This window comes from Xiphophorus couchianus, chromosome 6 (assembly GCF_001444195.1).
Source record: "Xiphophorus couchianus chromosome 6, X_couchianus-1.0, whole genome shotgun sequence".
Classification (NCBI taxonomy): Eukaryota; Metazoa; Chordata; class Actinopteri; order Cyprinodontiformes; family Poeciliidae; genus Xiphophorus; species Xiphophorus couchianus.
The window spans coordinates 15,009,715-15,037,448 of NC_040233.1; the positions used below are offsets into that span (position 1 = coordinate 15,009,715).

General features: G+C 37.7%; 1 protein-coding gene across 3 annotated transcripts in view; it reads right to left on the reverse strand.

Annotated features, from left to right (window-relative positions):
• The window catches only part of LOC114146711 (dipeptidyl aminopeptidase-like protein 6), a 100,184-nt gene extending 81,519 nt beyond the window's left edge, over positions 1-18,665 (reverse strand). Inside the window, exons 1-2 of one of the 3 annotated variants that reach the window (XM_028021007.1) lie at positions 18,613-18,665; positions 18,369-18,446 (exon numbers count right to left, since the gene is read on the reverse strand). In XM_028021007.1, coding sequence (XP_027876808.1) covers positions 18,369-18,425 — 57 coding nt within the window. In that variant the 5' untranslated portion in view covers positions 18,426-18,446; positions 18,613-18,665. Of the gene's footprint in view, positions 1-801; positions 1,668-8,782; positions 8,901-18,368; positions 18,447-18,612 lie in introns of those variants that run through there. The other 2 variants (XM_028021008.1, XM_028021005.1) reach the window with 2 other exon arrangements.
• Between the last annotated feature and the right edge of the window lie 9,069 nt (positions 18,666-27,734).

Consider the following 27,734-nt stretch of genomic DNA (forward strand, 5'->3'; position numbering starts at 1 on the left):
TTTCAAATTTCTGTATTTTTAATGATGCAATGTCCATTTGAATTGTTTCTTTAGTATTGGTTTTTACCTTTATTTTGATTGTTATCTTCTTTCTTTAGTCTGTGTAATCTGTAAACTTGATTACAGATCTGGATTGGAATTTGTTTTTTGTGTTTTTTCATTTAGTTGTATATGTTCCGCCTTGTCATTTGTTTTATTGATCCATACTATGTTTGAAAGGTCTTCACAAGATCACTTTAGTTATTATTCAAATAAATACATACCAAAGCCAAACATTGCTCTGCAGAAGAGCAAAAGGCCCTTTTATGTTGGTGCACTTCCTTCTCAGAAGTGCAAGTTATCTCAGAAAGCACAAGCCAGAATATCAAATGTATTTTGCCTGAGCCCGGTGGATTAGTGTTAAAAATAATCCAGATGCCCCATATTTTCTAGACAAATCATGGAGTGATGTAACAGAAAAGAGATTTCTGCCACTGTGAAGTACTGTGCACCTTCAGGACCTCGGTCAGCACCACAAAGGACTCAGAACCATCACAAACCCCCGGAAAATGCACATTTATGTGCACATGTTAAGAATTGCAACAAATAGAGAGTGAAGTAACTTGGATGATAACAGTTATCCATGTTTAACTGAGACACACAAAGTAATCGTTCAAACAAGCAACAAGGCAAGGACCTTTAGACTTATCTACAAAAACATGTTTAAGTTTCAATGACTTTCTAAAGGGAAAATACTTAAAAAGCACTTTTGGGATCATTAGAATCTGTCAATATGGTGTAAATAAACAACAAGTGTCTTACATCCTCATCTTCCCGTAAGCACTTTTTCCTGTACTGGACGTGAGCTCGGCCCTCTGCTCCCTGGTGAGATGACTTGGTTCCGTTCTCCTCGTCTGCGACCTGTCCTCCAAGAAGGTGGCTGGCCTCAGGTGGGTGCGGAAACGAATTGGTCGTATTGATCTTCCCGGTGATTCTCTGATACAGCGAAGCCATGTCGGTGCTGCGTTTTCTTTTTAATCAGGTTAAAAAACACTTTACAGCATGGCAGGGTTGCAGATGAGTCTTGCGTTGTTCGTTTTGTATTAGTTTTTCGAGCGCTTGGGAGATACAAAAAGACAAAAGGGAAGGCAGTTTTACCTCTGATAAGATGAGAATGTTTGGCTTATTATTAGGCGCCCACAGATGGTATTGGCAGAGGACAAACAAAGTGATGAACCGATAATAAACTGAATCCTTTGTAGACGTCCTTTCCCCTTTGTCCAGGCGCACGGCGGATGGTCTCTAGAAGGTGTCAATAGTTGCCCTCCTTTGTATTCAGAACACGTTGTCTCCTGTCTACAGTTTCCTGATGCCTCCTCACAGCCAGATAGCAGGCGGAAGCGCTGAGTTTCCATCAGATATTCGATCCTCAGCAGACCCGGAGGGATTGTCCAGAAAAACAAAAGAGCCGAAGATAATCATTCGTCTCTTTTGGCTCTAATTTTCCATCGCTGCTCTTATGCACAGGGAGGGAGAGAAAAAAAGTGTGAAGGACGCAGAGAGAGCCTGGCGGTATTCTTCCCAGACGCGCTCTGCCTGAGAAGTGACCTGCACGGAGACAGGAGCCGCTTTTGCTGCAGGGGGTCTGCGCGCCGCCGAACGCGCAATCACTCACCAAGAGTGCGCGGTTTCTCTGAATGCGCTTTCATTTAAATGCTCTGTTTAACAAATGTCATTTGTGAATGCTTTTACGTACGTGGAGGCTCGACCCCCACTTCCCCCTCTTCTCCAAAATGATTGCACGAAGTCCCACAGGACGGAGCTCGAGTGCCTCTCTGTGGCGCTACCGGGTGATCACACACCTGGCAGGGACTCTACTTCGGGTGTAAAACCAAAATTTACTGTTTTTCCTTTACTTATTGTTTAATATAAATGCTGGTTACAAAATTATGCAAATTTCTTGGACTATTTCGTTTTGTGTAACAACCACAAACGTTAAAAAATAATAATAATTAAAAAACAAATCTGAGGACTTTAATTGATAGACCAACACAAATTACCGCTGACTTCAGGAACAACAAAGCAAGATGATGCCCGGTTTTCAGAACTTTTCACTTGAAAAACATGAAAAGTGTTGCATGCATCTATGTTCAGGCACCATTTATGCCCTTGAGAAGTCAGTTAATTAGTGGAGAACAAATGAATGTCAATCTCTGTATAAATACGACACATCAAAGGTCTTTTTTGAGCACAACTGTGACCAGACAGCATTGTGAAGATGAAGGAATACACCAGAGAGACCGGGGAAGATATGTTCAGCAGATTAAGTCAAGTTTAAGGCCTCAAACAATATCCCAACCTTTAACAATGCCCCTTTAAACATCTCACAGAGTTCAGTCCATCGTGTGAAAACAGAAAAAGTATCACACAAATTTAAACCTACTAATACATTGCATGCACCTAAGCTGGCAGACGAGTCATGGAGTGTAGTAATCTAAGAAGTCGATCAGAAAATATTAAAAATACATGTTAAGTTTGGTGGAAAACTAACACCGTCCAACAGCACACTGCAAAGGGAATCTGATCAAAGTTAATGGGGAGCTGGTTGGAGCTAAATTCACAAAAAAAACCAGCTAAGACACTGTGAAATATATCAAGTTTATGATTGTTACATGACGAATGTTATTTAGTTCAAAAAGTATGAATACTTCTGCAAAGCAATGTAGAAAAAGCAAGTCCTATGAGAGTAAAGAAGAGATCAAACATCCTCCCAAAATAACCAGAAGTGGTATTTTTTCCTCCTGTGTGTGTCAGCTAACATAAAATTGTAGTTGCATTAAATACTTGTTAACATCTTGCTCCACACATCTCTTTCATCTGTTGTCATTTCAGTCAGCTTACACCTGCATGTTGTTCAGCTCAGAATACTGCAAGTGATTTCATGCTTGAAAACGCTCACTTCTATGTAGCTTTCTAATAACGGCTTTTACACGGGAAGGAAACGGGAGCTTTTTTGGGGTCAAAATGTTAAAATTTCTGCCATGCCTGTCATGAATGACCCAGGCCAACATCCAGGCAGTCTCTCACTGTGTCATGGCTCACAACCTATCACTCCACTTGAGCTGAGCTGTATTTCTATGAAATAGGTCATCTTCACGGGGGCACAACTTCAAAAGCCGCACTTAAAGAGCAGCTCAAAAGACTTTTTGCTGAATGCCACTGCTGCAGGTCTGCCATTAGGTGAAATCAAGTTTACTTTGCAACCATTCGCAGAAGGGGTTGTTGAGATGGGGCAAGTGCAGTGGTGAAGATGAAAATATTCCGTTTTGAAGTGTGAACAAAGCGGGAGTTTCCATTAATTTTCTTTTATAAATGGTGAGTCGCCTCATGCTCTGTGAGGCTCACTGATTCTGAGATTGAATAATGAATGTAACCCAAATAAAAGGAAACGGGTATAGAATACAGAATATATGTTTGAAAAACGATAACAAATCCTCCTATCATCCTTCCTGTTGCTTAAACCAATTTCCCCTTGATGCATCAAAGAGTATACATTTCTCTGTATGCTTGTGTTGTTTTGAGGGCTGAACATCTTTTGACTTCCTGCTGTCTCCCCTAACCACACTCCTGTTCCCTGTCATTATTTGTTCCTCTGGTTCATAAATGCCTTTCTCAGGCCCGTGCACCCCTGGGAAATAGGTTCGAGCCACTTGACATCCACCTCGGCCTCTCTGATAGATGTCCTCCAATCTCCCTCACCTTGTTGGGGAGCTATTGTGAACTGCCTGACTGCGTTAACGCTCCCCTCAGGACCGAGCCAGGGAGCCAGAGCTCAGCTTGACTTCCCTATCGCCTTGTAACAGATGGAACAGCCGGCTGAAGCTATGTACTCTCACAAACACCACTGCAGTCAAGTTCTGCATTACGGGGTGGTGGAATATTTGGAGAGGCTTGTAATAAAAGCTATAAAGATGACGACGGCAGTGGCTTGTGTAATGCCTCTGCGGGTAGCCGACGGCGGTTGTTGAAGCTGGAACAAACTACGACCTATGCAACAGCGTAATTAAATTTCCTGCACACACCAGATGCATTTTAATCTGAGTGATAAGGTGCAGATCTAAAAGCTTTACGACACGGCAAGTGAGGGCTTTATGAGGCTTTTCAATACAATGAATTCCCTGGGGTGAGTTAATTTTCTGTTGCAGTGAAATATTCATACAAGTGTTACCGGGAAATCTACTCCAGGACTGCAAAATAAAAATAAATAAATAAAAAGTGAAGTTTTCTTCTAATTCTTGAAATCAAATGATGGTGTGTGATCATGTTACTGCTCACAAACAAACCTAGATCTGACCTTTAACTTAGAAAATACTGTTTTCTTTCACCTCGAAATTCCCTTGCCAGACTTTTAAATCCAGTGAAGCCCTTTTATTCCTCTAGTTGGTGTCCCAGATTCTCCAAAATATGAAAAATACTTTGCTCTTTGTTATTGTACATTCTATTGATATGAAAGCTGAGGAAAAACCCACAATTTGTTGTAAGAAAGTGTTGCATGCTACGTTATGTCTGTGTTTGTCTGTTTATGTGTAAAGCCATCTAAGATTTCTGTTTTCTTCCATCGACGTTGGACGTGAGTTAAAAGCTGAGTTATAGATTATTTCCATTCCTTCCCCTGGCAGCTCTGGTGTTGGACGCTGACAGGTCCAGGAGTTTCTAAAACTTTGAGTTCCTCCTCCGTTTTTTCTCTCTTCTCTTGGGCTAAATAAGTAAGCTGTAAAACCCATTTTCCTTGACTCCTGAAAGACCAAAAACTCTTGAGAAATTATAAACCCCTTCACTAAGAAAAACAAAACTTTTACAGTAACTTTTGTATAGATTCGTTTTGATGTTTTTATTTATCACTGTTAGCTTAGATTAAATTAATTACTCACTCCCACGTCTCTTTTATTCTTTTAATGGTCTTTAGTTGATGTCTCACTTTAGTGATGATTCTGCAAATGTGGAATTCATTTTAAAATTATGAGGGTAATATTTGATGTTGAGACTGACTGCTTTATGAACATTAAGGTAATTTTATGTACTTTAACTATGCTCCAAAGAATGACAGATAATATGCAGGCCGCTGCATAAACATTTTTTTTATTTTTATTGGGGGTTTTTTTGCAGAGAAGCCAAAGTTAAGTTATAAAACTTTTAAAAACATTATTAGCAATGTTCAATATGCAATAACATAAAACACAAGATAGTGTAATGCACTTACAACAAGCACATTGATGAATTTTGCATAAACTAAAATGGCCCTACTTTGGTCTGTTTTGATTTGCATGCAGCTCAGCACAACAAAATGACACAAATTAATTAGACAGGGGGAGAAAACAGATCAATCAGGTCGTGTCTGCAGGGACTATAGTAATATTTAATTTCCTCTGAACATCCCTCAGATGAACAAGAAAATTACCAAACCCTCTCGCTACACGTCGCTGACATATTGGCTTTCCAGCCCACCATAATCACATTTCTGCACAATTTTCCATTTGGTACTGGTGGACCCTAATGATTTTCCTTAAAGCTGAACTGAGCCAACTGTGGCAAGAACATTTTTTTCTATCATCCTTCGGCATATGTGTGTCAGATTATAGTCTCTTCTGTACTCCAGCCTGGACACATGGACTCTTATCTTCAGACTGTCCCCAGTTTACCCTCAAACTTGATGGAACATAAATTGTGATGTTAGTCAGTTGCATTCAATTGTCAGAGTTTAATGATACCTATTCCTTCATAAGGGTACAAAGAATTAATTTTATTAATGATTGTCTAACAACGGAGTACAACTTTCAGCTGTTGAAAGAAAGAAAGGATTTTTTTTACTTGCTTATTTCAAAAATGCCAACAAAACTACATTATGTGCAAAAATATAAACAGCTCGCGATCTCAACCCAGACAGCCTGCCTCTCCACAAATTCAAATTATTTTCTTGACAAAAACTCCTCTCAAATGGAAGTGTGTTAACAGAACGTGCAGCTGCTTATCGGGAATTCAGAAAATTATGGAGAGAGCTCTCTTACCTTCCATACAGATTCTGCAGTGCTTGGAGAAGTGGTTGTCATTTGTGAAACAAACAGGTGAAAAGAAAGGAGTTCTTCTCCCCCACCAGAGACAGTCTGCTTTCAACACTTTTAACCCAAAGATAATGATACAAGGAAAGGGTAAAAGCAGGATGCTAAGCTACACAGTTTGTGGCATGACTTTGGCAGATAGTTCTAGCAATGAGTCAGCATCAAGACCATCAAGGCAGCTGCAGCTGTTGGTTGTGAGCACCGATTTTTGTATGTCTTCTGGAGTATGAAACATCTGTTGACATAAGTAGCTTTCCAAATAAATCAATCTTTACAAATGTTCCCCTTGCTTTTTTCCCATGATAAATAGCTGCAGCAGTGACACTTTTCTCAGTGTGTGAGCTTAATAAACAAAGTCTGCATGTACATATTTTAACATCCCCTTCCATCCATGTCTGTAGCTTTAGCTTCAAGGGATTAAAAACACTTGTTGCTGAGGCAAAATGAACTGCAGACCGACTTATTGAATCTGAGAGATAATATTTTCACAGCTACATCACTGTAATGTGGGTTAACCCAAAATATATGAAGAAAAGTGAGCTGCTTCCAAACAATCACAGCAAGAATTGCTAATGACAAGTATTTTGCTGACCAATTTTAGGGGTATAAGACAATAAAGCTTGCAACTGGCTTAAAGAGTAACAGGGCTGGTCAGAACAGGAGCATAAATCACATCTGCCAGAGTTCTTTTAAATACGTGGGTAGCATCCTTATCTAATAACTCAGTTCAACTTAGTTTATTTATATAGCACCAAATCACAACTCATGTCATCTCAAAGCCCTTTAAAAAAATCATTTAATTCCAATTATACATTCTATTTGATTCTAGTTATCAAAAACAATGTTATCATGTTTAGTTTATTATTAAAATTGGTTCAAAGGTGTTTCTGTCTAAGTAAATCCAGCAGATTGTCAGTCATTGATTTGCTGTTTTCACTCTTTCTGGACAAGCATGTGGTGACAGTGGACAGTTGGTTGGACAACAGACTCCTCATTAGCAATATTTCTAGTGATTTCTCCTCCTGACTTGACAAATAAATCTTTAACTCGTGCACTCATATTTAACAATGGAAACTTTGCTGTTACTTTTTGTTTGGTTTGCCCTTTTTATATGTATTAATACCACATTTCAGTGTTCTATTTATAAGATAACATTTTAGCAAATGTTTGTTTTACACTTGGTTCCCTTGCACTCAGGGTTTTTCTTAAAGGAAATACAACTATTGTGAGCTACAAGCCTGAAGATAACAGAAAAGGAAAAGTTGTAAAAAGCATGATACATGCCCATTTATCCAAAACAAATGCATGTGATAGTTTTGAAGGCAAATATAAAGCAGTGATTATGAAGCTCTAGAACAGGAGTTCTAATGTATGAGCAAATAAAAAGCACATCCTAAAAGCATGTTGGCATGATGGCATGCTTACTCAAGCAATACAAATCCACGAACATGGAGATTTATCCTTTTTTTATGGATTTTATCAAAGTTTTTCGTTTTTCTGCAAGTTAATGAAAATAACAAGATTTTCCGGCAGATGGTATTTATAACTCACAATAAATCCATAATTTTCTAAGCCCTGCGTGCATTTATTTTTATTTTTTTATTTTGCATCAGCACGTTGCCTGTTGGAATCTTATCTTCCACGCAGGATAAGTGCAACATATTCCAAATGAATAGGAGCTATGCACTGAGCCCAAATTGAAATGGCAGACGATAAGTCAGCGAGGAAATGGAGTTTAATGCTGGCTGATGTTGTACGAATAGACTTTGACTGGCTTTTTTTTTTTTAAGGGAAGTTGCAGACGACAGCTGTGGATGGTGGTGGATGATGAGGAAGAAAAACTACGGAAGAGGGAGAGAGTGACCAGAAAAAAGAAAAAAAAAAACAATTTTGTCATATGTGAGGAAAAGAAGTATGCATAACCAAGGGATGGGCGTGAAAGTGTTTGTGATGAATGAAATGAAAAATCCTGTATTGCTAGAGTGAGGCACAATCTAAACTATTCTGCGTCTCCTGATTTTTCAGTTGCAAACAGCTCTTTTGGTTTTCCCTTGCGCCTTGAAAAATATGTTCTCTGATATAAACAAATCGCATCAATATCGCACTGCTGCTCTGTCTGAGATAGATTTTTCTTTAGCTTCAAAGCTTATATAGAAACAGCAAAAAGACTTCCAGGAAATTCTCTTTAGTTATTCCAAACTTCCTCTGTGCATCAATTACACCCTGTTTGTCCGCCAAAATGAGACCAATGCTTAGTTTAAATTTCTCAAAACAAAGAATGAAAGTGTGGTTTAATGTTTCCTTTAATGTCTTAAGAATTGTATTACACAGACCCTTTCATTCAATGCATGCACGCAACTATGCGCAACTTTTGCCCAACATGTCCAGTCCTCTCTCAAATCATTAAGTGGCGTTATCACAAAGAATAACAATGAGGCGGTAGGTGTTCTCCACAGCATATGTAACCAAGTCTTCATTAGAAGTCGGCACTGGAAAGCAAATTTAAACAACAAGCGTTTGTCAATCAGGATCCTCAAAGGGGGACACCGGGACCCACCGCTCTCCTCCTGCCTGTCCACTTGTTATCAAAAACAGCCAGCAGCCTTTTTTCGTCAGCAGCAGGAGACTCACCCATAAATACAGACATTCCCCCACAGCGTGCCGTGCATGCTAAAAGGGCCCCTTACCCTTCTGGAAGAAGTGCTGGTGTCTATCTTCAGCTGGGTGGCAATGAGGACAGACATGTTGAGAAGTGCCAATCGTAGTCCCCTCTTACTGCTGTCCCACCTTTTGTGCAGTGAAGTTTGGGGGCTGCTGGAGGTGTCTGAGACACCACTCCTCCTCTCTCCCTCTATTCCTTCAACTCCAGCCCTCCCCTGCAGCTTACAAGGAAGGGATGACCTGGGGGTCTAGAAGCCCAACCACAACACTTTCCTTCCTCTACGCCGGCTGGGCGAATCAATCACACACACGCTGGCATTGCCTACACAGAAGGGGAGGGGGGCGTTGACGGGTTTAGGATAAGAAAGAGGGAAGAGGAGGAGGGTCCGTCTCATCTGCTCAGGCTGCTCCAAACACTACTTATCTCTCTGGTCCTTACTCCCCCCCAACACTACTCCTCTTTTTTCAGCTTTGCTCTTACACATAATCGTAAACTCTCTTAGCAAGAGTTTTCACAGAACAAAATGGAGTTCAATGTGAGAAAGCCTTTCTTTCTCCCTCCCTTTCCTTTACAAACACACACACACGCGAACACACACTCAGTAATGGGGCTCTAACCATCAAAACCAATACTGCATACTCTGCATTTTTCCCTCTGTGTATGCGCGTCCTGGTTGTTGTGTTTTCCAAATGCTGGTGTACGCACATCAAAAAACAAATCAATTCAGCTGGTTTTGCAGCTGGGTTTTGATTAGGCACAAGTAATATTTATGCCGCCTGTCCTCCACATCATAAAACACGCCTCCTTCCTTCCTTCTCCCAGTCAGACACAGTCACTCATCAAGTCATGCTAACAGGACAGGAACCTGGCAAAGGAAACACATCTGATTTATATATGTTGCATTTATGTCTTGTATGTTGAAATTTCCAGGGATGAAGTTGACTAAGCGGCTCATTCATCTAAAATTATGCCACCGCCTTAACAAATGTTTCTTAATGAAAACTCAAAAATCACTCTGCCTCTTTGGAAAGTGGAAATGTTGGAGGCTGCTTGGATAAGTACTGATAACTCATTAATTCAAGAGCATATATCAATATTTTTACAACTTTTAATTACCTTCAGGCTTATAGCTTGAATACAGTCAGGAGAAAGTCCCATGCCTCTCATGGAGATGAATAGAATGGAGAAAAATGTAAGAGAGCATAAAGGAAAAGTAAGTTGAGAATCATAACTTTATATGCGATGCCGTACTTGGATATTAGCACATAACACAATGGGTGTCCACGATGAAAGTAGTAGTAGCAAATTCTCCTGCTCAAATTTAGGTTAAGAAAATGAAGATTTATACGGCAATTTATCCAGTGCGGAGGAGAAAGTCAGGAAAAATCTTGCCTACTAAGCTAGTGAGAGCAGTAGCTTAGAGAATCAAACAAACCAACATTTTATGCACGTATTTAAAAGCCTTTATGTTGTGCCCTGTAGTGAAAAAGACAACTTGAGGCCAAATCTGTAATTTGAAATGCCAATGCACTAGTTCAACATGACTTCTGGTGTGGTTTAAAACAGCATTGTTATTTTGACACTAAAGGTATGCATCAGAATGTTCCTCCCTATAAAATATGTGACCAGAACAGCCATAATTTATGTTAGCAAGCCATACAGAGATTCAGTAATTCTCAGTTTTCTCCGCATAATCGTCCTGGTTTTATACACTACAGCAAATAAAGTTGACAAACAAAAGTAAGCAAAATCTATTGACATCGCACTTTTCCCAGCTAAAGGCAACAAAGTGCTTTGCTGAAGCAATATACTGACATTCATAAACCAAAACAAAAACAAAACAAAACTACAGATTCCAATTATTTCCTAAACCTGCAGCAAAATGTTTATTACAACTGAGAGACTTTCTGGAGAAATCTGTCTTCTTTACCAGTTTACTTTCCCAGAGATCACCAACCTTTCTTATACAATTTTAGCAGCAAACTACAACTTACACTTGTTTTCTGTGTAAAACGTGAACAATCACACACATTAATGTGAATAACAAATTTTCACATTAAAATGTATTTTTTCATGAGAAAACTGTGTCCTGTGCACAACTGTAGTACATCAGACACTACATGGATGTGGCTATAGAATATTTATTTTCTTGTTAAAGCTTGGAGTTAGAATAACTTATTTGGTTTGAAAATAATGGAGAGGGTGATTATAGATTGTTTATGTTACATTGTTTCAAAATTTGTAGGTTTTATGAGTTTGAAATGTGACGTTTGCCCTTCAAAATGTGGATTTAAAAATGGGTGAATCACAAAGCTTCCCACAGATACACTCTCTCCTTCACTCTCAGCAGAAATGGACTCAGAAACCAAATCACTCCTCAGACTGATGCTGTAATTTGACAATTTGCTTGCACATTAAATAAACCTAGAACAAGTCCTTGCATTTTGCAAAGTGCCACCTGGATTCTAACACTCCTATACAGAAGTTGTATCATTTTATGGCCATGAGCAAAATGTTCACTATTTCAGCGTGACCTTCACAATCACTCAGTGAAAAAGTGAATTACAATAAAGTATGAGGCACCAAACTTTTTTTATTTCACGGACAGCGGCATGTTTTATACCCTTAACTGGCTTGGGGTTTCACAGCACCTCATAAATACTTTTATATAAAAAGTCAGCCAAATCTCTTTTCCACAGTGGCTCATGGGCCCACTTATAGCAGGAATCTCCCTCCCGCAGCTGCAGCAGTTTATCTCTAATGGCTGATGGGTTCATATTTTACGTGCTTGATTCCAACACCTACAACAATCACTCAACAGCAGTTACGGCTGATAAATAACCCTGCGTATTTACAGATAGGCCGTATAATCACAGAACATCAGACAATAAAAAAATAGAACAAGCAACAGCTGCGCTTTTCTTTTTCTCTGTAAAAAAAAGAAAAAAAAAGCTGTCATGTAAAGACAAGATAAAGATGAGCTGAAGTTCTTATTTGCATGCACACCACAAGAGATTAGGTTCTCATCACAAAGAGTAATTGCCCAGTTGCCTGTATGGGGAATAATAAAGTCTTCGAGTTCATGCAGGACATGGTGGTTATACTTAAAGCCACCGCTGGTAACAAGCTGATTTTGTGCCGCCGCGTTCCCTCCCGAGGCCTTTTAAACAAGCTCTGCTTTGGTCATCCTCTTTATTCATTTTTGCCACATTAACGGCCCTGACACACACTTCCATGATTATGAATATCGCCGGCTCACAGTAAGTCACTTTAATTGCAATTAGTGTAAAAGGTCAGCGCGGTTATTGCTCCAAAGCATGGAGGTGACGGGCCATTTTCTCATACTGACAGAACATTAACAATTCACAGCCTGGATTTCCTCGTGTTTGTTTCTTTTGCCCCTCGCGTCATCACCTGCAGTCCTTCTCCTTAGGCTGATTCCCACAGTGTGAGCTGCTGTCAAAGCATTTTAGAAGCTGCTGTCACTTAAAAATTCGTATATGTATGGGAAAGAAATCTGTCTCTATACCCACTTAGAGATTCAAAATATTTGTGCTTTCCTTTTTTATTAACATACCTCACCTAAAAAATAGCACTTAAATGACTCAAACTCTCACCATCTTTTTAGAGTTTGGATGATTTTTCACTCCTTTAAGGACAGTGCTCGTGTTTTCTCTACAAAACATTTGCTGTACATTGATATCGTTGGCATAATTGATGCATTTTATCAAAGGAAAGCATCAAAGTGTGTGCATTAATTATCCATATACATTTGAACTTTTTTGCGTTTTAATATTTTAAAATCAAACTTCAATTTCATTTATTGATATCTGAAATGATTTACCAACACAAAGCAGAGCATAAAGTGGAGGTAACATTACACATATTTTTTTAAATTATATTTACAAATACAGAACTAAAATTAAGTGTGATTTATATTGATCTACCTTGAGTTTTGAGCAGTCAGTAACACTCAGTCAGTATCACAGTGATAGAAACTGCTCCACTATAAAATCCCTCAATATAACTAGAAAAATGCTACATACAGCAAAACAATGTAAAAAGCATACTGAATTTGTCAATATGTATTCAATACGTATTGTAGTCTGTGACAAAAAATTCACTCCAGAACAACCCACATAATCCACACAGACAAAGAAATCAAAGTAATCATTTGCAAAACAAAAAATAAATAAATGAAAATTTTGTGGGAAAGGTATGAAATACTTTGTGGAAAGCCTTGTATGGCAATGACAGCTTATATAGCCTCATCTAGCCAAACTCATTTCCTTCCAGGACTTCACAGCTTTTTTCTTTCTTTCGCAGCAAACTTTAAACAACCTTTAGCAGCCATTTTTTTCAGCAAGTCTTACGCTGTGATTGTGCAAAGAGACCACTGTGGTTAAAAGCATTGCCATCTGTTTTAATGGGAAGGAAACAAGCTATTTCAAGGTCTTTCAGAAGCTCTTTGAGAGTTTCTGCTGGCTACTTCAACTTTTTTAATGATTCTTTTGGGTCCGCTGTCAGTAAACTTACGTGGGGTGCCTGATTTCTGGTGAAAGTATGTTCTTTCCAAATGCATTCCCTGGAACATTCAGAGGTTTGTTTCTTTAAAAGGGACAGGGAAGCTTGTCAGAGTGATTGTTAAAGTGAATGAAACAGAACATTCCTGGAAGAAAACCTTTTAGAGGCTGCAAAGGAATTAAGACTCAGACGGAGGTTCATCTTTCAGCCCGACCAAAGAGCTTAGACATACAGCCAGAGACACAATAGAATGGTTAGACCAAAGCATAATTAAATCCATTTGATAATATGTGTGAAAATCTGAAAGACTTAAAGCTTTTTTTTATTTCACAAATATGTAAAATGTTGTCTTCATCAACCACATTTCACTAAAGCGAAATAGAATATATAACACTTTGTGTGCTACTGCTAGTAGCCTTCTGCTATATATATATATATATATATATATATATATATATATTTAAAATATATATATTATATATATATTATTATATATATATATATAATTATATATATATATATACTATATAATTAGTATATATATATATACTAATATATATATATATAATATATATATATTAGTATATATTGTATACTAATATATAATATTAGTATAAAATATTATACTAATTTATAATATTATAATTAGTTATTATAATATTATAATAACTAATATTATTAGTTATTAGTCTAATAACTAATAATATTAGTTATTAGACACAATAACTAATATTTAGTGTTGCGAGAATACTAAAATCCTAAATCTAGAACTTTTTTCTAAAATGTGTGAATTAAGGTTAGGAATGGTATGGAAGCTAAAGAAGCAAAATAGACCACTTAAACACCAATAATCTTGGTGTTGACTTTAAAAAGGCAAGCTATTCAGAAATGTAAATGTAGTTCCCCTGTGTATGCTGTTGTCAATTTTGAGTGCACAATTTGTGCCGAGTTTACATTTTGACTTCAGAATGCTCCAATATGTCCTCAGCCCTGGTCCAGTCTTGACCTTCAGGCAAACTGGTGTGCCCTTCTCTTGCTAATCGAATCAAAAGCTCCAAGCAGCCAAAACTCCACCCAAAGATTCTTCTCTATTTAGTATGCTCTCCAGCTCCAGCTCAGGGCAGGGCAGTGGTGCAAAGATATGAATAGAAAACACATCGACATTTGTCAGAATAGGAATGAGTCGAAGCGTGCATGCTTATCAGCCTCTGCTGTGTTCGGATCATCCAGATGCAATTGCCCCACCAGCCCCCTCAACCCCTTTCAAAATGAGCAACTATCTGGTCATCTGTCACAAGTGACAAGGACAAAAGAAGACCTTCACCCCCGGGATCAACGCAGGAGCATGATAGGGTCTGGGATTAAAAGCCTTAGGTGCTAGAGGGTAGCCAGGAGCTGCAGAACCTGGAAAGTTTTTGTAAACAAGGCTCTCATCTGTGCCAGAGCCTCCCCAAGGAGCCAAAACACAGCATTGCAGTTAGTGGTGACAAATGACTGCTGTTGAGTGGTGTTGTCCCTTTCTACCACGTATCCCTGATTGTTCCTCTGTCTACAAATTTCATTTCATTGAACAATGTGCTATTTTTCGTGGCTGCATTATCACTTTCATTGCAGTCATTGGGCAGAATAGGCAGATGGTATCGAAGTAAGCGCTGTGTTTACGTGCACTTGAGGAAAGAGGAGTCATTCTGTAATGGTTACTATACTGCTGCAAAGCAATACAAACATTCAAATTGCATTGGTTCAGTTCAGGAGAACTGGAGACTCACCTGATGAATGCTGAAAGCTTTGGAAAGGCTGTTCGTTGGTACGAAAACTGCTGCATACAAAACCTGTCAGTGGAGCTCCACCCCAGAGAAGCTCAGGGCTCTGAGTCCTTGAGCCACTCTTGACTTGATACAAACTGACTGAAAACTAAAAACTAAATTGGTGGTTAAGGTTTCTTTTTTTCTCCTAATGCAAAAATTCCCAACTCCAGAGATAAAAAGTGCTGCAAAGTATTAGCACAACTTTGTAGATGTTCTCATAAAGATATGTGCTGCAAGGCATTTGTGCCTGACTACGAGACAGTAAAACAGAACCGGCTTCGCCTCCAGACTCATGCCTTCTGGCCTCTTAATAAATGTAAACAGTGAAAATCCCTGTGGAATCCCTCTGCCATTTAAAATGTCAAGTTGTCCTCCTTCCAGCAAGACTGACAGCTCAGAAATAACACTGCAAAATATTTAGTTTTGAAGATCCAAAATAAAGCCAATAATTTCAGCAAGATCTCATCCAAAAATAGCTAACAATGTCTTTAAAAAACATTAAACTCAAGGTTGTGGCTACAGGTTTATTAGTTTTAACAGCAAACATGTCGCGTGAGTGTTATCTACAGTAATAACTCCTTTACCTGTAATAGAAAAAAAAAAATCATATCAAAGTGAGTTTGTAAAAAAGCAAATAAATCATCAGTGGTGGAAGTCAAAAGAAATTAGGTCAAACTGAAAATATTCACATCCATAGGCAGCGATGTTGCTGTGTCTCAGCCAAGCCGCTTCTATATGTGTACATATAGAATCATATAATGATTAAGAATGAGACTGAATATAAGTTTGATCAAATCAATTATCTACAGTTTTTATCTTTTAAAGATTTTTGTTGATCTAGTGGCCTTTATTGAAAAGTATATAGAAAGGAAATAGGAAGGAGAAAGAAGAAAGACATGCAGCGAATGGCAGCTGCCCATCATCCACCTCTAAGCCACCAAGGACCCTCACTGACTATACACTGGTTAATATCTGTTGGTGCACCGATTGCTGTTTTCTGGAATAACTTGCCAGTGGATCTTATTGCATTAAATATTAAGAAGGGTAAAAAACGTTGCTTTCTTCACACACTCTTTGTTAATTTTTTATGTCTTTTGGAAGATTCCTCTGGCTTTTTACCAAATACATGCTGTCTTTAAATGTGTTCATAAATTTATCTATCTTATCATTTCTTGATTTGCAAAAGAGCTTTAAGATATATTGAAAACTTTTCAGTTGAAGCTTGATATTCACCCTTTGATAATTAATGACAGATAATAAATTACTTGTATAACAAATAACTTGAAACAGAATAAGTAATGAGATCTGATTTTGTTTTGAGCAGCAGCATTACTGTATCAGTTTAATTTGATCATATAAGAAGCAAGAGGAAATAAAAGGGGGGAAAAGCCAAAGGAAATTAATGTGGGCGTATTTTATATAAGCTAATAATAACAGTCTTTGTAAAAAAGGAGCTATCTTTTTCTCCTTATCCTTTTCTGCCAAGAAACCCAACTAAATGGTGCATAACAAATTTAAGAAATATATTCAAGCACTTATTCCAGAAGCTGTTCTGTCCTGAGAGATGGCTGAGCTGTCCAGAAATCCCAGTCACACTTAATGATTTTTTTTTTTCTATGCAAATTGACAGGAGATTATGGAAGAATATTCTAAGGTATCTTTGAAGACTGAAATTGGTCTCAGAAACTCCAGAAGTCAGGGCTTTTGTGGCATTAAGCTGTGAGTGGTGTGACCAGATATAGGTGCGAGGGAGGAGTTTCTTCTGAAAGTGGTAAAATATGTTTGAATCAATCTGGTTTGTGCAGCGAGCAAGAAAGCCTGATAACGGCGTGGTCTCCCCAGCAGAGGGCAGGCTAACTCTAACTTGAACTGTTCTTGAAAGAGTCCTTTAACATCTACTCTTTGTAAATTTAGTTTGGCACCAACAGACTACAAAAGCCACGAAAGAACCTCAAACACACAACGTAAAGGAAAAATACATGTTATAATGAACTAACTGGAAAAACAACAATTTACCTGTTCTGTTCTATTGGTAAATTCATTAATATTAGTAAATATACTGTATATATACAGTACAGACCAAACGTTTGGACACACCTTTTAATTCAATGAGTTTCCTTTATTTTCATGACTTTTGACTTTGTAGATTCACACTGAAGGCATCAAAACTATGAACAACACATGTGGAAATATGCACTATACAAAAAAGTGTAAAACAACTGAAAATACCCCTTATATTCTAGTTTCTTCAAAGTAGCAACCTTTTGCTGTGATTACCGCTTTGAACACACTCTGCATTTTCTTGATGAGCTTCAAGAGGTAGTCACCTGAAATGGTTTTCACTTCATAGGTGCCCTGTCAGGTTAATAAGTGGGATTTCTTGCCTTATAAATAGTCATGAAAATAAAGAAAACCCATTGAATTAGAAAGGTGTGTCCAAACTTTTGGTCTGTACTGTACATATATATATATATATATATATATATATATATATATATATATATATATATATATATATATATATATAGCGCTCCATAACATATATGTTTTCCTTGTAGTGACATCAACCAGACGAAATTGTCATAAAGATTCCCCAGAGTACCACTAGAAAGAAATCTGATTTTATGTGTCAGCATATTTTGCCCCTTTTGAAATGACAATCGATATGACTTCTGTGTAATATGAGTTACCTTCCATTTTGTGAGTTGGAAATGACATTATAGGAGAGTTTTGCTGGACCATTACTGGAAACACGAGAGGAGAAGAAGAAAAAAGATCGTTTTTCCCACAGTAAGTTCATTTGTTATGTTTTATTTGGGGTCAAAAGACAGGGAGAGATATTAAAAGTATACCTAAACGAACTGGTCCATGGAGGTGTAGCCTACACAATTTTGAAAATTCATATTATTTACAAACATTACCATAAATTAAAAGTAAAGCTGCGAATTAAGGTTTTGTTTTCAAATCTTAGAAAACATTGCACCAAACAGCGAGCTTTGCACACATCTAGTCACAGAGTCCTTTTCTGCTTAATCGGAACCAAAAAGTTTCAGCAAGTAAAGATAAAATCATTTTACTCCTTCATTCCAGCACATACTACGCTCAGAAAATCTCCTACAGTCTTCCAAGAACAAAACGCTGCATTTCTACTGATCGTCCTCTTTCACTGGAGATGAGATGCAGCCCTTTATCAGAAATATATATATATTTTTTGTCATATAGTGGATCTTAGATCAATGCATACTAATTAATTTCCAGCTAAATTGATATGCATCTTACCGTGTCTCCTTTGGGGGATCCCCTGCGGTAGTTTCCCGCACCTGCTGATGAGTTCATGGTTCTATCTAAAAACCCCGTCTGCAGGAGAAGAATAATCAGCACAAGTCGCCTGAATGATCACTTCGGACTCCAATCTCTCTCTTTCGCATTCTTTTTTTTTTCAGTGGCTCGCGTAAAAACACGCCTACGGTCACAAAGCCAGTTAAACACGGTGGCTTTTCGTCTGTAAAAAAAGAAAACAAACCTGCACAGTGAGGCACACGAGAAAGAAGAATCGCAACACCCGCCTACCAGTGAGAGGAGTCCAAGTATGAGCGATGTACCACCCACCTGTGGCGACGTTTTTTTTCAAAGTGCTGTCCAATGATAAATCAAAGTATGCGCAAACTCATTCCAGGTAGCTGTGCGCGTTTTGTGCCTGCGCAAAGGTAGACCGTCACGCAAAAGTTCCCAGTCGAAAGTAAAGATTTCCAAGAAGGCAAAAAAAATCAATAAAGGCTCCTGAAGCCTGAATTTCAGGTAGGGATGAATTTTCTCACCAACCTTATCTGACAATCTAATGTAGCTGCTGTGTGTCTGAAATATGGTGGCAGCTGCAGTAATAAACTCTTCTGTTAGTTTGTATGTAATCACGTTTTTCACAAAGCTTTGGACTCGATGCTTTTCCGAGATTCTATTTCTGATAGGGTTAGAGTTAGGGAAGTTACATGCAGCATAAGTAGCCAACAATGTTCACTTTCTAGAGTGGCTGAATTTTTCTCCACTCCACTCAACCCCTGTGAGTGTGCCTGAACTACTCTGTTTTGGCTCATTTGGGCAAGTATTTTGGAATGACTTTACATTGTAGCTAATTTGTTTTTTTGTTGATGTTGGGTTTTTTTTTCATAGCAGACAGGACTATTTTATGATAATGAGCCTGAGCTTCTCTACATAAATTGGTCAAGAATATGTCAGAAGGGACAAGGGTGTTAGAAAATGGATGGATGGGATATATACTGTATATAGCTTATAGGTGATCTAACCTACATACCTACACAGATATCTGTGGTGAAAGCAAATATACTCATGTTTGTAACTGAAATATCTCTGTAACCATTTAGAGCTGGATAAAAAGCATCCGTCTCTGTGTGCAGAGCGTTAACCCTCTGCATTTATTTTACAGTGACTCCCACGTTTAGCAGGTAATTAGCAGCTTTTAATCGTGGCTAGTGATTAAAGACAAAACCGTGTCACCTTTTAGCCCCACAGTGGTTAGGATTTTTCCAGGAGCTTAATGAGGTAGAGGATGCAGAAGAGTTCTTTGCTGAAAGCAAAGTAAGTGAATTCAGCTAAGCTGAAGGAAGAAAAGCGGTGCTTTCTCCAAATACTAATTATCCTGGGCTGGAGAGTTTAAAGAGGTAAGATATAACAGACAGATTATTGCATGAAATAAAGCATGACTCTTTACCTGTCCTAGAAAAATATGACTGATTTTAAGACCTGATTTCACACAGACGTTCACAACAACGTGCAAACTCCTGCAACTTCTCTATCATACAAATTCAGTGGAATTCATGAAACACATGATTCAGATAAGACGCATCTTTCGGGTTAAATTATATTATTGCTACAACATAAAGTGCACTGATACCTCTTAACATTTAGAGATTGGATTAAAAAGCAGGAATCACTTCAGGAACTTGTGAGCATACATAAATTCTACTTATCACATTTTAATTTGCATTTAACTATATGCTTTTTCTGTTAAACTTTTTTTTTTAAGAAAAAAAAATTATAAATGTTATGGCTGGATGTATCAAAATGTGTGTGATATATGAGACAGTGAACTTGGTAACATGAAAGCATTCCTTTCCAGTCCCATATCGGTTACAGATCAGCACCATGGACAGCAGCCAGGCAGCACTGTGGCGGTGTTAATGGAAGAACTGGGAAGGGTGTTCTGAAGCCACAGGAGACCAATTATAGTTGTTATAGTGTAGTGGAAATGCTCAAGTGGAGTAGAGGTTTCAGACCAGGAACTGAATTACACAGAACACAAATAAATTGGGAGTTCAGATGGATTAAATCGAGTGGAAGAGGCAGAAACAGGCACATCTGCATAACAAATGTCACGTCTTTTACTCTTGCTCATGGTTATGACTTTGTTTTTGCAGTATTATCAACATGTCAATGAATACACATTTTTGGATTACTCATGGGAAACAGATTTTAAGCTGTATCTACTGATACATGTGAGTAATTTGCTTTTCTGACAAGTGCAACTGAAAGTAAATGATATCCACCCAGTTCTGATTAAAATCATTACTGAACTCTCAACCTTGCTATCAGTAACACATTTCCTTTCAGATTAGAGAGAACTGTGAAGCTTCTGTTGAATGTATTAGATCATGTCTCAGTGTCTGCAAAAGACCTTAAATTACCTGAGACTAAGTACGGTACTTGCTTTTATGAAGAGAACATGAAAGCATTTTTTTTTCCATTTGCCAGCTCAAACGACATTTGAAAAAAATGTTTTAAATTGCTGCAGTTTTAACATTGATAAATCAAAAATCCAGTAGCTACCAACATTATTTTTGGAATCAGAATGCATTTCTCCTAAATGCGAGTTATTTATTCCAGCTTCAACTTTAAAATGCCAAGAGGAAATAAACCATTAAACCCTTGCTGAAAATCCAATTTCTTTCCCTGTGGGTCTTCCCTTTTTCTCATTAAAATACCAGCAACACTGACCACAGGAACTGTTGGGCCAGCAGAGAAGGTTTTGCTTCAAAATGTGTGACTTAATGAACTTGATGCCTCATTGTTAACATCTGGGGAACAAAAAACAAATGTGGAAAGCCAGGTCCTGTCCTGATAAAGACTTTAACAGCTGGACAAAGCCGTGGCATTGGTAAAAAAAAAAAAAAAAAAAAAAAAAAAAACAACAAAAGAAAAAAAACGTCTCAGCATAAAGGGCTGACATGAATGACCCAACAGCATGCCAGTGTCCTTAACTTTTATTTTCACTCCCACTTTTTACCTGGAAGTACTTAGCGTTCCTGGTTGTTGACACACGGGTCATGTAATGTCTGTAATGCTCGAAGAAAAGCACTTTAACAGGTGACTCACTTTCCAAAGATCCATTTTGAGAAGAGCTTCAGTACAGTTAATACACATTATCTTTAAAGGTCGGGTGAAAACTGTTTTATTTTCACCCGTCAATTAGTTCATTTTTTCAATTCAACAGTCAAAGCTCAGTTTTTTTATACTAACTGCAAAAATTTAATAAAAATGGACAAAAATGCCGTTCAAGAAGACAAAAATATTTGGTTTCTGGAAATTAAGATAAATAAATTGATTTCAATCCATCTATTAATAATCAACCAGCATATATTAATTCACAGTCTCCACCTTTAAGCAGGCCATGTTTTAAGGGTATAAAGATAATCTCTCTAAGAAAGAAAAATATGAAAAATATGAAGGCCAGACTACAATTTCTCAGTTCGATAATAATACTGTCAAATGAAGTTCTTCCTTAGCATGTTGTGTGTGAAGTCAGTTTTCTCCAGGATGGGGCACAGCAAGGCTCAGTGGTAGCTACTGAGCTGTCCAGGGTGTAACTCCAAAAGACCTCAGACCATTGCAGCATATCTGCATGTCTTCTTTCCTGTCTCTGAGTTAAGCCACAAGCACCATCAATCTGTAAAAAATGTATTCTGTCGCCTCTAAGCATGCAGGCAGGCGTGCCCTAGCAGCCATAAGGTTTGATGTCAGTACCTCATCTCAGCCCTGGTCCTCAATCTTTTAACTACAAAGTTCAATTTCTTATCAAAAACTATTTTAAATTGTAGAAAACAACATGTGAAACAGAAATAGCATTGGCATCATCGGGGTTTTCGGGTGAATTCAATTATTTGTTAATAGACTAATGTCATAGTTAGACATTTCATTTTTCAATTACTAGTTCTACCTTTATTTTAATTTAAATTGCATAGCTGGGAATAATGTCAATAATTTATTTATATTAATTCAGTCCATAGAGGGAGCAAACATTACATTGATTTCCAGATCCTGGGCAATATATGGATTCTACTGATTTTTTTTCTCCTACAAACTCTAAATCAAGACTCTCTTTAAATATGTGAAACCAAATACTACACGTAAACCAATACACCAGAAATGATCCCACATTGACCTACGGCCTGCATCAGTTTTCAGGGCCAAGTCTCTGACCTTCCTGCAATTTAATCCAAGCCTGTGGTCAAGAGTAACGTGTAGACTTCCTCTCTTATCGTCTTTCAGCTGCTCATCTCCAGAGAGCTCCTATTTATCACTGACAACCATTCGGTAATTACAGAGCACCTTTACAAGACTATATGTCCTGGATTTCTAAGGAAATAATGTGGCTCTTTATGTGGAAGCCTTTCAAGATACAGTAGTGCATTAGTGTAATAAGAACTGAAATATCCACTCTGCAGGTAGTGAAACCTCTTCTGCTAAGCCATTTATTGCAGAATGGATCTGGACATGGGTGTTGGGAGAGTTTACTTATCAGGCACAGACCAGTGAAGGAAACATTTTCTTTTATTATGTGGAAGTGCTTATGTGCCACTTTTGATAAAAGATGCTTATTTGCATTTGCTTTTGTTGCCAATCAGCTAAATGTCTTTATAAAGTTTTGTCAAGACTTTCACAGATGCAATAACCCCACGGAAATGATGACAACTTCCCTTCACAGTCAGGAATACTCAGTGACTGTGATTGGGGAATAAATTGTGTCATTGTGTGGTTGTGTTGCTTTACATTCCCACAAGGAACAGATTGGCCTGGATTAAGCTTTAAAATGAGCCAACAATTCAATATTGTACAAGCTGTCATGCTCTGTTATAGAATTTATCCACTCATCGATAAGAGGAGACGAATAGGACCCAAAATAACCCTGGAAGACATCTGATTTGTGTGGGCTCAACTGATTATGTTTAGCACTTAAAAACAGACCAAACAACATGAACAAAGTACACACACCGAAAGTGACTGTGAGGAAAGCTTCATATTTAATGGCTAAATTTCTCAGTTTTTTCATCTGAGCTGCAATCCTGTCAGCTTCACTAAAGTGCTGTGAAAAGTATTTTCGCCCTCACATATTTCTTCAGTTTTTGCTTTTTTTTTGTGACACTAAAATGCTCCTGATCACCAAACTAAAATTAATATCACACAGAGATGACATAAGTAAATACAAAGTTTATTTATTAAAGGAACTAAATCTGTTCAAACCAACAAGTCTTTATGTAAAAGCAATACATGTAAAATTAATAACAGCTTATGCCACCTTTGTTACAACTGGGTAAAACTGCAATCAAAAATTTTCATGAAACTGATTCTGGGGACTAATTTTGACACATTTGCTCAATTTCTCATAGATGCCAGTTTTGCCCAATCCATGTCTTATTGTTGACTCGTGTTGTTGAGCACTGACCTTAACTGGGGCAAGTGAGGCCTACAGTGCTGTAGATGTTGTTCTGAGTGTTATTATGCCTTCTTGAATGAGTTGAATTCTAGGGGTAATATTGGTATGGTGGTAAGACCTCCGGATGCCCATTACAGGCATCAGAAGCCCAAGATGTCATCTCTACTCCAATCAGGTCACCTCACAAAGCTAAGTCACACTCTGACATAGTTCCATCTCATTATTCTGTGGACACTCATTTCATGCATCACCTTGGCAGTGCATTGAGATCACTTTATGGAGTGGAATTATAAAGGGTAAAGTGAACGAAATAGCTCATGTTGACAGAAATGCTCTACACAAACAAAGGTCTACATCTTCCAACTCAGGACAATTATTCACTATCAACACCTTTTGTTTCTGGATGCTTTGTTGTTTTGATGAAATGGGAATGAGCCATTCATCATTTTGAATGTAAGGAGACACTCTGGATTCTTTGCTGCTTTACTTTTGTAAATCTAACTACACTCTGAAAAGCCAGATATTTAGCTTTGAAGTTGAGATGTTTTGTGGCTTATGATTAATGATATTTGGGATTTGGGAATAATCGGTATTGTGTTTATGAATATTTCATTGCAAAACAAACATCCATATTGAGTTTGCTGTAAGTAGTATGGAAAGGGCAAACATGAGAGATTGTGAAACGTTTACTAGGATACAGAAAATTGTAGTTATTTGACTCATTTTTATTTCTTGCTTTATTCATTGCAATTAGCTGATGTAACATCTTCTCCCTTATGAATCTACAATATTTGATCATGCTTTATGGTGGACCAGAAGTACATATACTTTAATCAACATGCATTACCAAATGGATCTATGAAGGTCTTTTTGTTTCTTTTAATATCAGCTAGGCCTGTCGCGATAAACGATAAATCGATTAATCGTACGATAAATTAAAACTATCGACGTCATTTCAATTATCGGCATTATTGTCTCTTCCGGCCTTTTTCTCTTTCTGTTGATGACACCGAATGAAAAAAGGCTCAACTCCGGTGCTCTCCACTGACTCCTCCCTTCCTCATTTCCTTAGTGTAAAGCCCAGCGCACACTGTCGGCCCATTTTCAAAACCTGACAGATCACACATTAGCCGACAGAAATCCTAGGTATAACGGTTCGATCGGGTTCGTTCCTGCCGTGTGGTGTCCAACAATGGGCACAAAATAATGGCTACAAGTCCAGTTAAGTAATTTTAAAACCAGACATTAATCAATGCTTTACTACAATCTACCTGCAATGCATGTGGCTAGTGTCAGCGTAAAGTCCTGACTGAATGAAAATCATTATAACCTATTTACGTCACGTTAACGAGGAACAGCTGAAAAGTTACCAGGTTTATCAACTGCGGTAGCAATTTCGCTCCAACTCCTCCCCTTGTCATTTCTATATTCTTTGCATGTTGAATAAACATTAATGTTGTTTCCACGTCGGCTGGACTTCGGGATTCCCCGACGTAATTTCCCCTCAGAAAACACGGAGGAGAATCCTCGCTTTCTGATTGGCTACCTGTCACATTCAACAGGCTGCGTTAAGCTCCCAGTGGGGGAAAATCCTGATTTGGATCGGAGCGGCAACGATGATCTACCGTAACACACCACACAATCTTAGAAAGACCAACGTTCTAAGATTGTCATAAGGGGAAAAATAGGAGCAAAAAATCTTGTAGTGTGAACTATTGCATCAGGTAGTCGATGTGCCCATCTTCTCCATTTAAATCTAATGATTACTGAAGGGCAACATAGTATACAGACTTCATAATCTGCCCTCTTTTGGTTGAATGCAGTATTTATTTCCACTTTGGCTTTATGTTGTTTAGTTTTTATCAAATATATTTTTTGTTAATGGAGACTGAGAATCCATTTTATATTTGTTTTTGGTTGTTTTGTTAATTTTGTTTATCAGCTCCAGTGTTAAATATTCTTTTGAAAATAAAGTGTATCTATCTTTGGCAAGAAATCGCATGCATTATTACGTCATTTCCATTAAATCAGTGTAAAAAGGTCTTCAGACAATATTATCGTTTATCGCAATAATTTTTTGAGACAATTAATCGCTCAGCAAAATTTGCTATTGTGACAGGCCTAATATCAGCCAACTTTATTGGAGGACAAAACAATGAACTAATAAACAGACTCTGTTGGACATTACTACACTACTACACATTTTTATGGTTAAAAAAATTAAGATTTTATATTCTTTGAATGGCATACTTTTACACTCTGATCAAAAGAATAGTGCATATTATGTATCTCATGAAAGACAGAGGTGCACTGTTATTTCCACTCTATTAGCTTGCTGAATTAAATTGGCATGGTAAAATGTTTTGTAAATATAGTGAAATATAGTATTTCACACTTGCAGAATGTCTTCAAGACACTTTCCATCTGAGGTTGAATCCAGTCTTTTGATGCGCTGTTGTGTATTTATGTGACTTCCAGAGAACTTTGGTGCATTTTGAAATGAAAAATCAAACAAAGAGAGCCTCAAGACATTAGGTTGCATGTTACCAGTACAGCAAAATGAAAAGTGAGCCATTTAACATTGGTAAAAACAGAGGAGATGCTATGGGGCAACAAACATGCCTTTGTGTCTTCCTTTCTAATATGAACAGATTACATCCTACTGTATATCCTCCCACCAAAATGAAAATCCACTCACATCCTGACCTGTTTATTTGAGGCTCAGAGGAGACCTACAGCACAGCTTTTTGTTAAACCTCAATTCATAATTTATAAAATTCAGCGATGCACCAAACAGAAATTTTCTTCTTCCTACCAGAGATCTTGAAAAATCAAACCCCTGTGGTTCCTCATAATTTTTTGTCTGGATGGTTATAGCTAAATACTATATATATATATATATATATATATATATATATATATATATATATATATATATATATATATATATATATATATATATATATATATATATATATATATATATATATATATAGGGGCTGCACAGTGGCGCAGTTAGTAGCACTGTTGCCTTGCAGCAAGAAGGTCCTGGGTTCGATTCCCGGCCGGGGTCTTTCTGCATGGAGTTTGCATGTTCTCCCTGTGCATGCGTGGGTTCTCTCCGGGTACTCCGGCTTCCTCCCATAGTCCAAAAACATGACTGTCAGGTCAATTGGTTTCTCTAAATTCTCCCTAGGTGTGTGTGTGAATGGTTGTTTGTCCTGTATGTCTCTGTGTTGCCCTGCGACAGACTGGCGACCTGTCCAGGGTGTACCCCGCCTCTCGCCCGGAACGTAGCTGGAGATAGGCACCAGCAACCCTCCCGACCCCATTAGGGACAAGGGTGAACAGAAAATGGATGGATGGATGGCTATATATATATATATATATATATATACTGTATATATATATACACGTGTGTGTCAGTCAGCACATCAGGTCAATATAGAATTCAACAAAAGATTGTTGCTTTACTTTTTGTTACCCTCAAGTAGATAAAAAAAAACCTGGAAAAACTTTTGTTGGATGTGTGTTGCCTCAGTCTCATCACCTGCCTCATCAAACTTTGAAGTGATCCCTTCCAACCCAGCAAAAAGAATTCTGGCAATCCCCTAATGGACTCCGGGTTTGTATGACTTATTCAGTAGCCTCACATTCAGCTCCACACTAGAATTTGAAATAGTTTTCACCCACTTATTTATTCCTTGTTTTGTTCCCTGGATTGTTCAAAATCATATTTATGATCATGAGAATAAAAAAAAAAAAAGAACTTCACATACAATATTGTGCTAAATTATCGCTAAATTGTCGATTCTAAGCTTGTTTTTATTTATCTCTGGAGATGAGCACAACTTATTTGCACAGATTTTTTTTTTTTAACCTTTTAGCAATATATAAAAACATAAATGTACATTTTATAA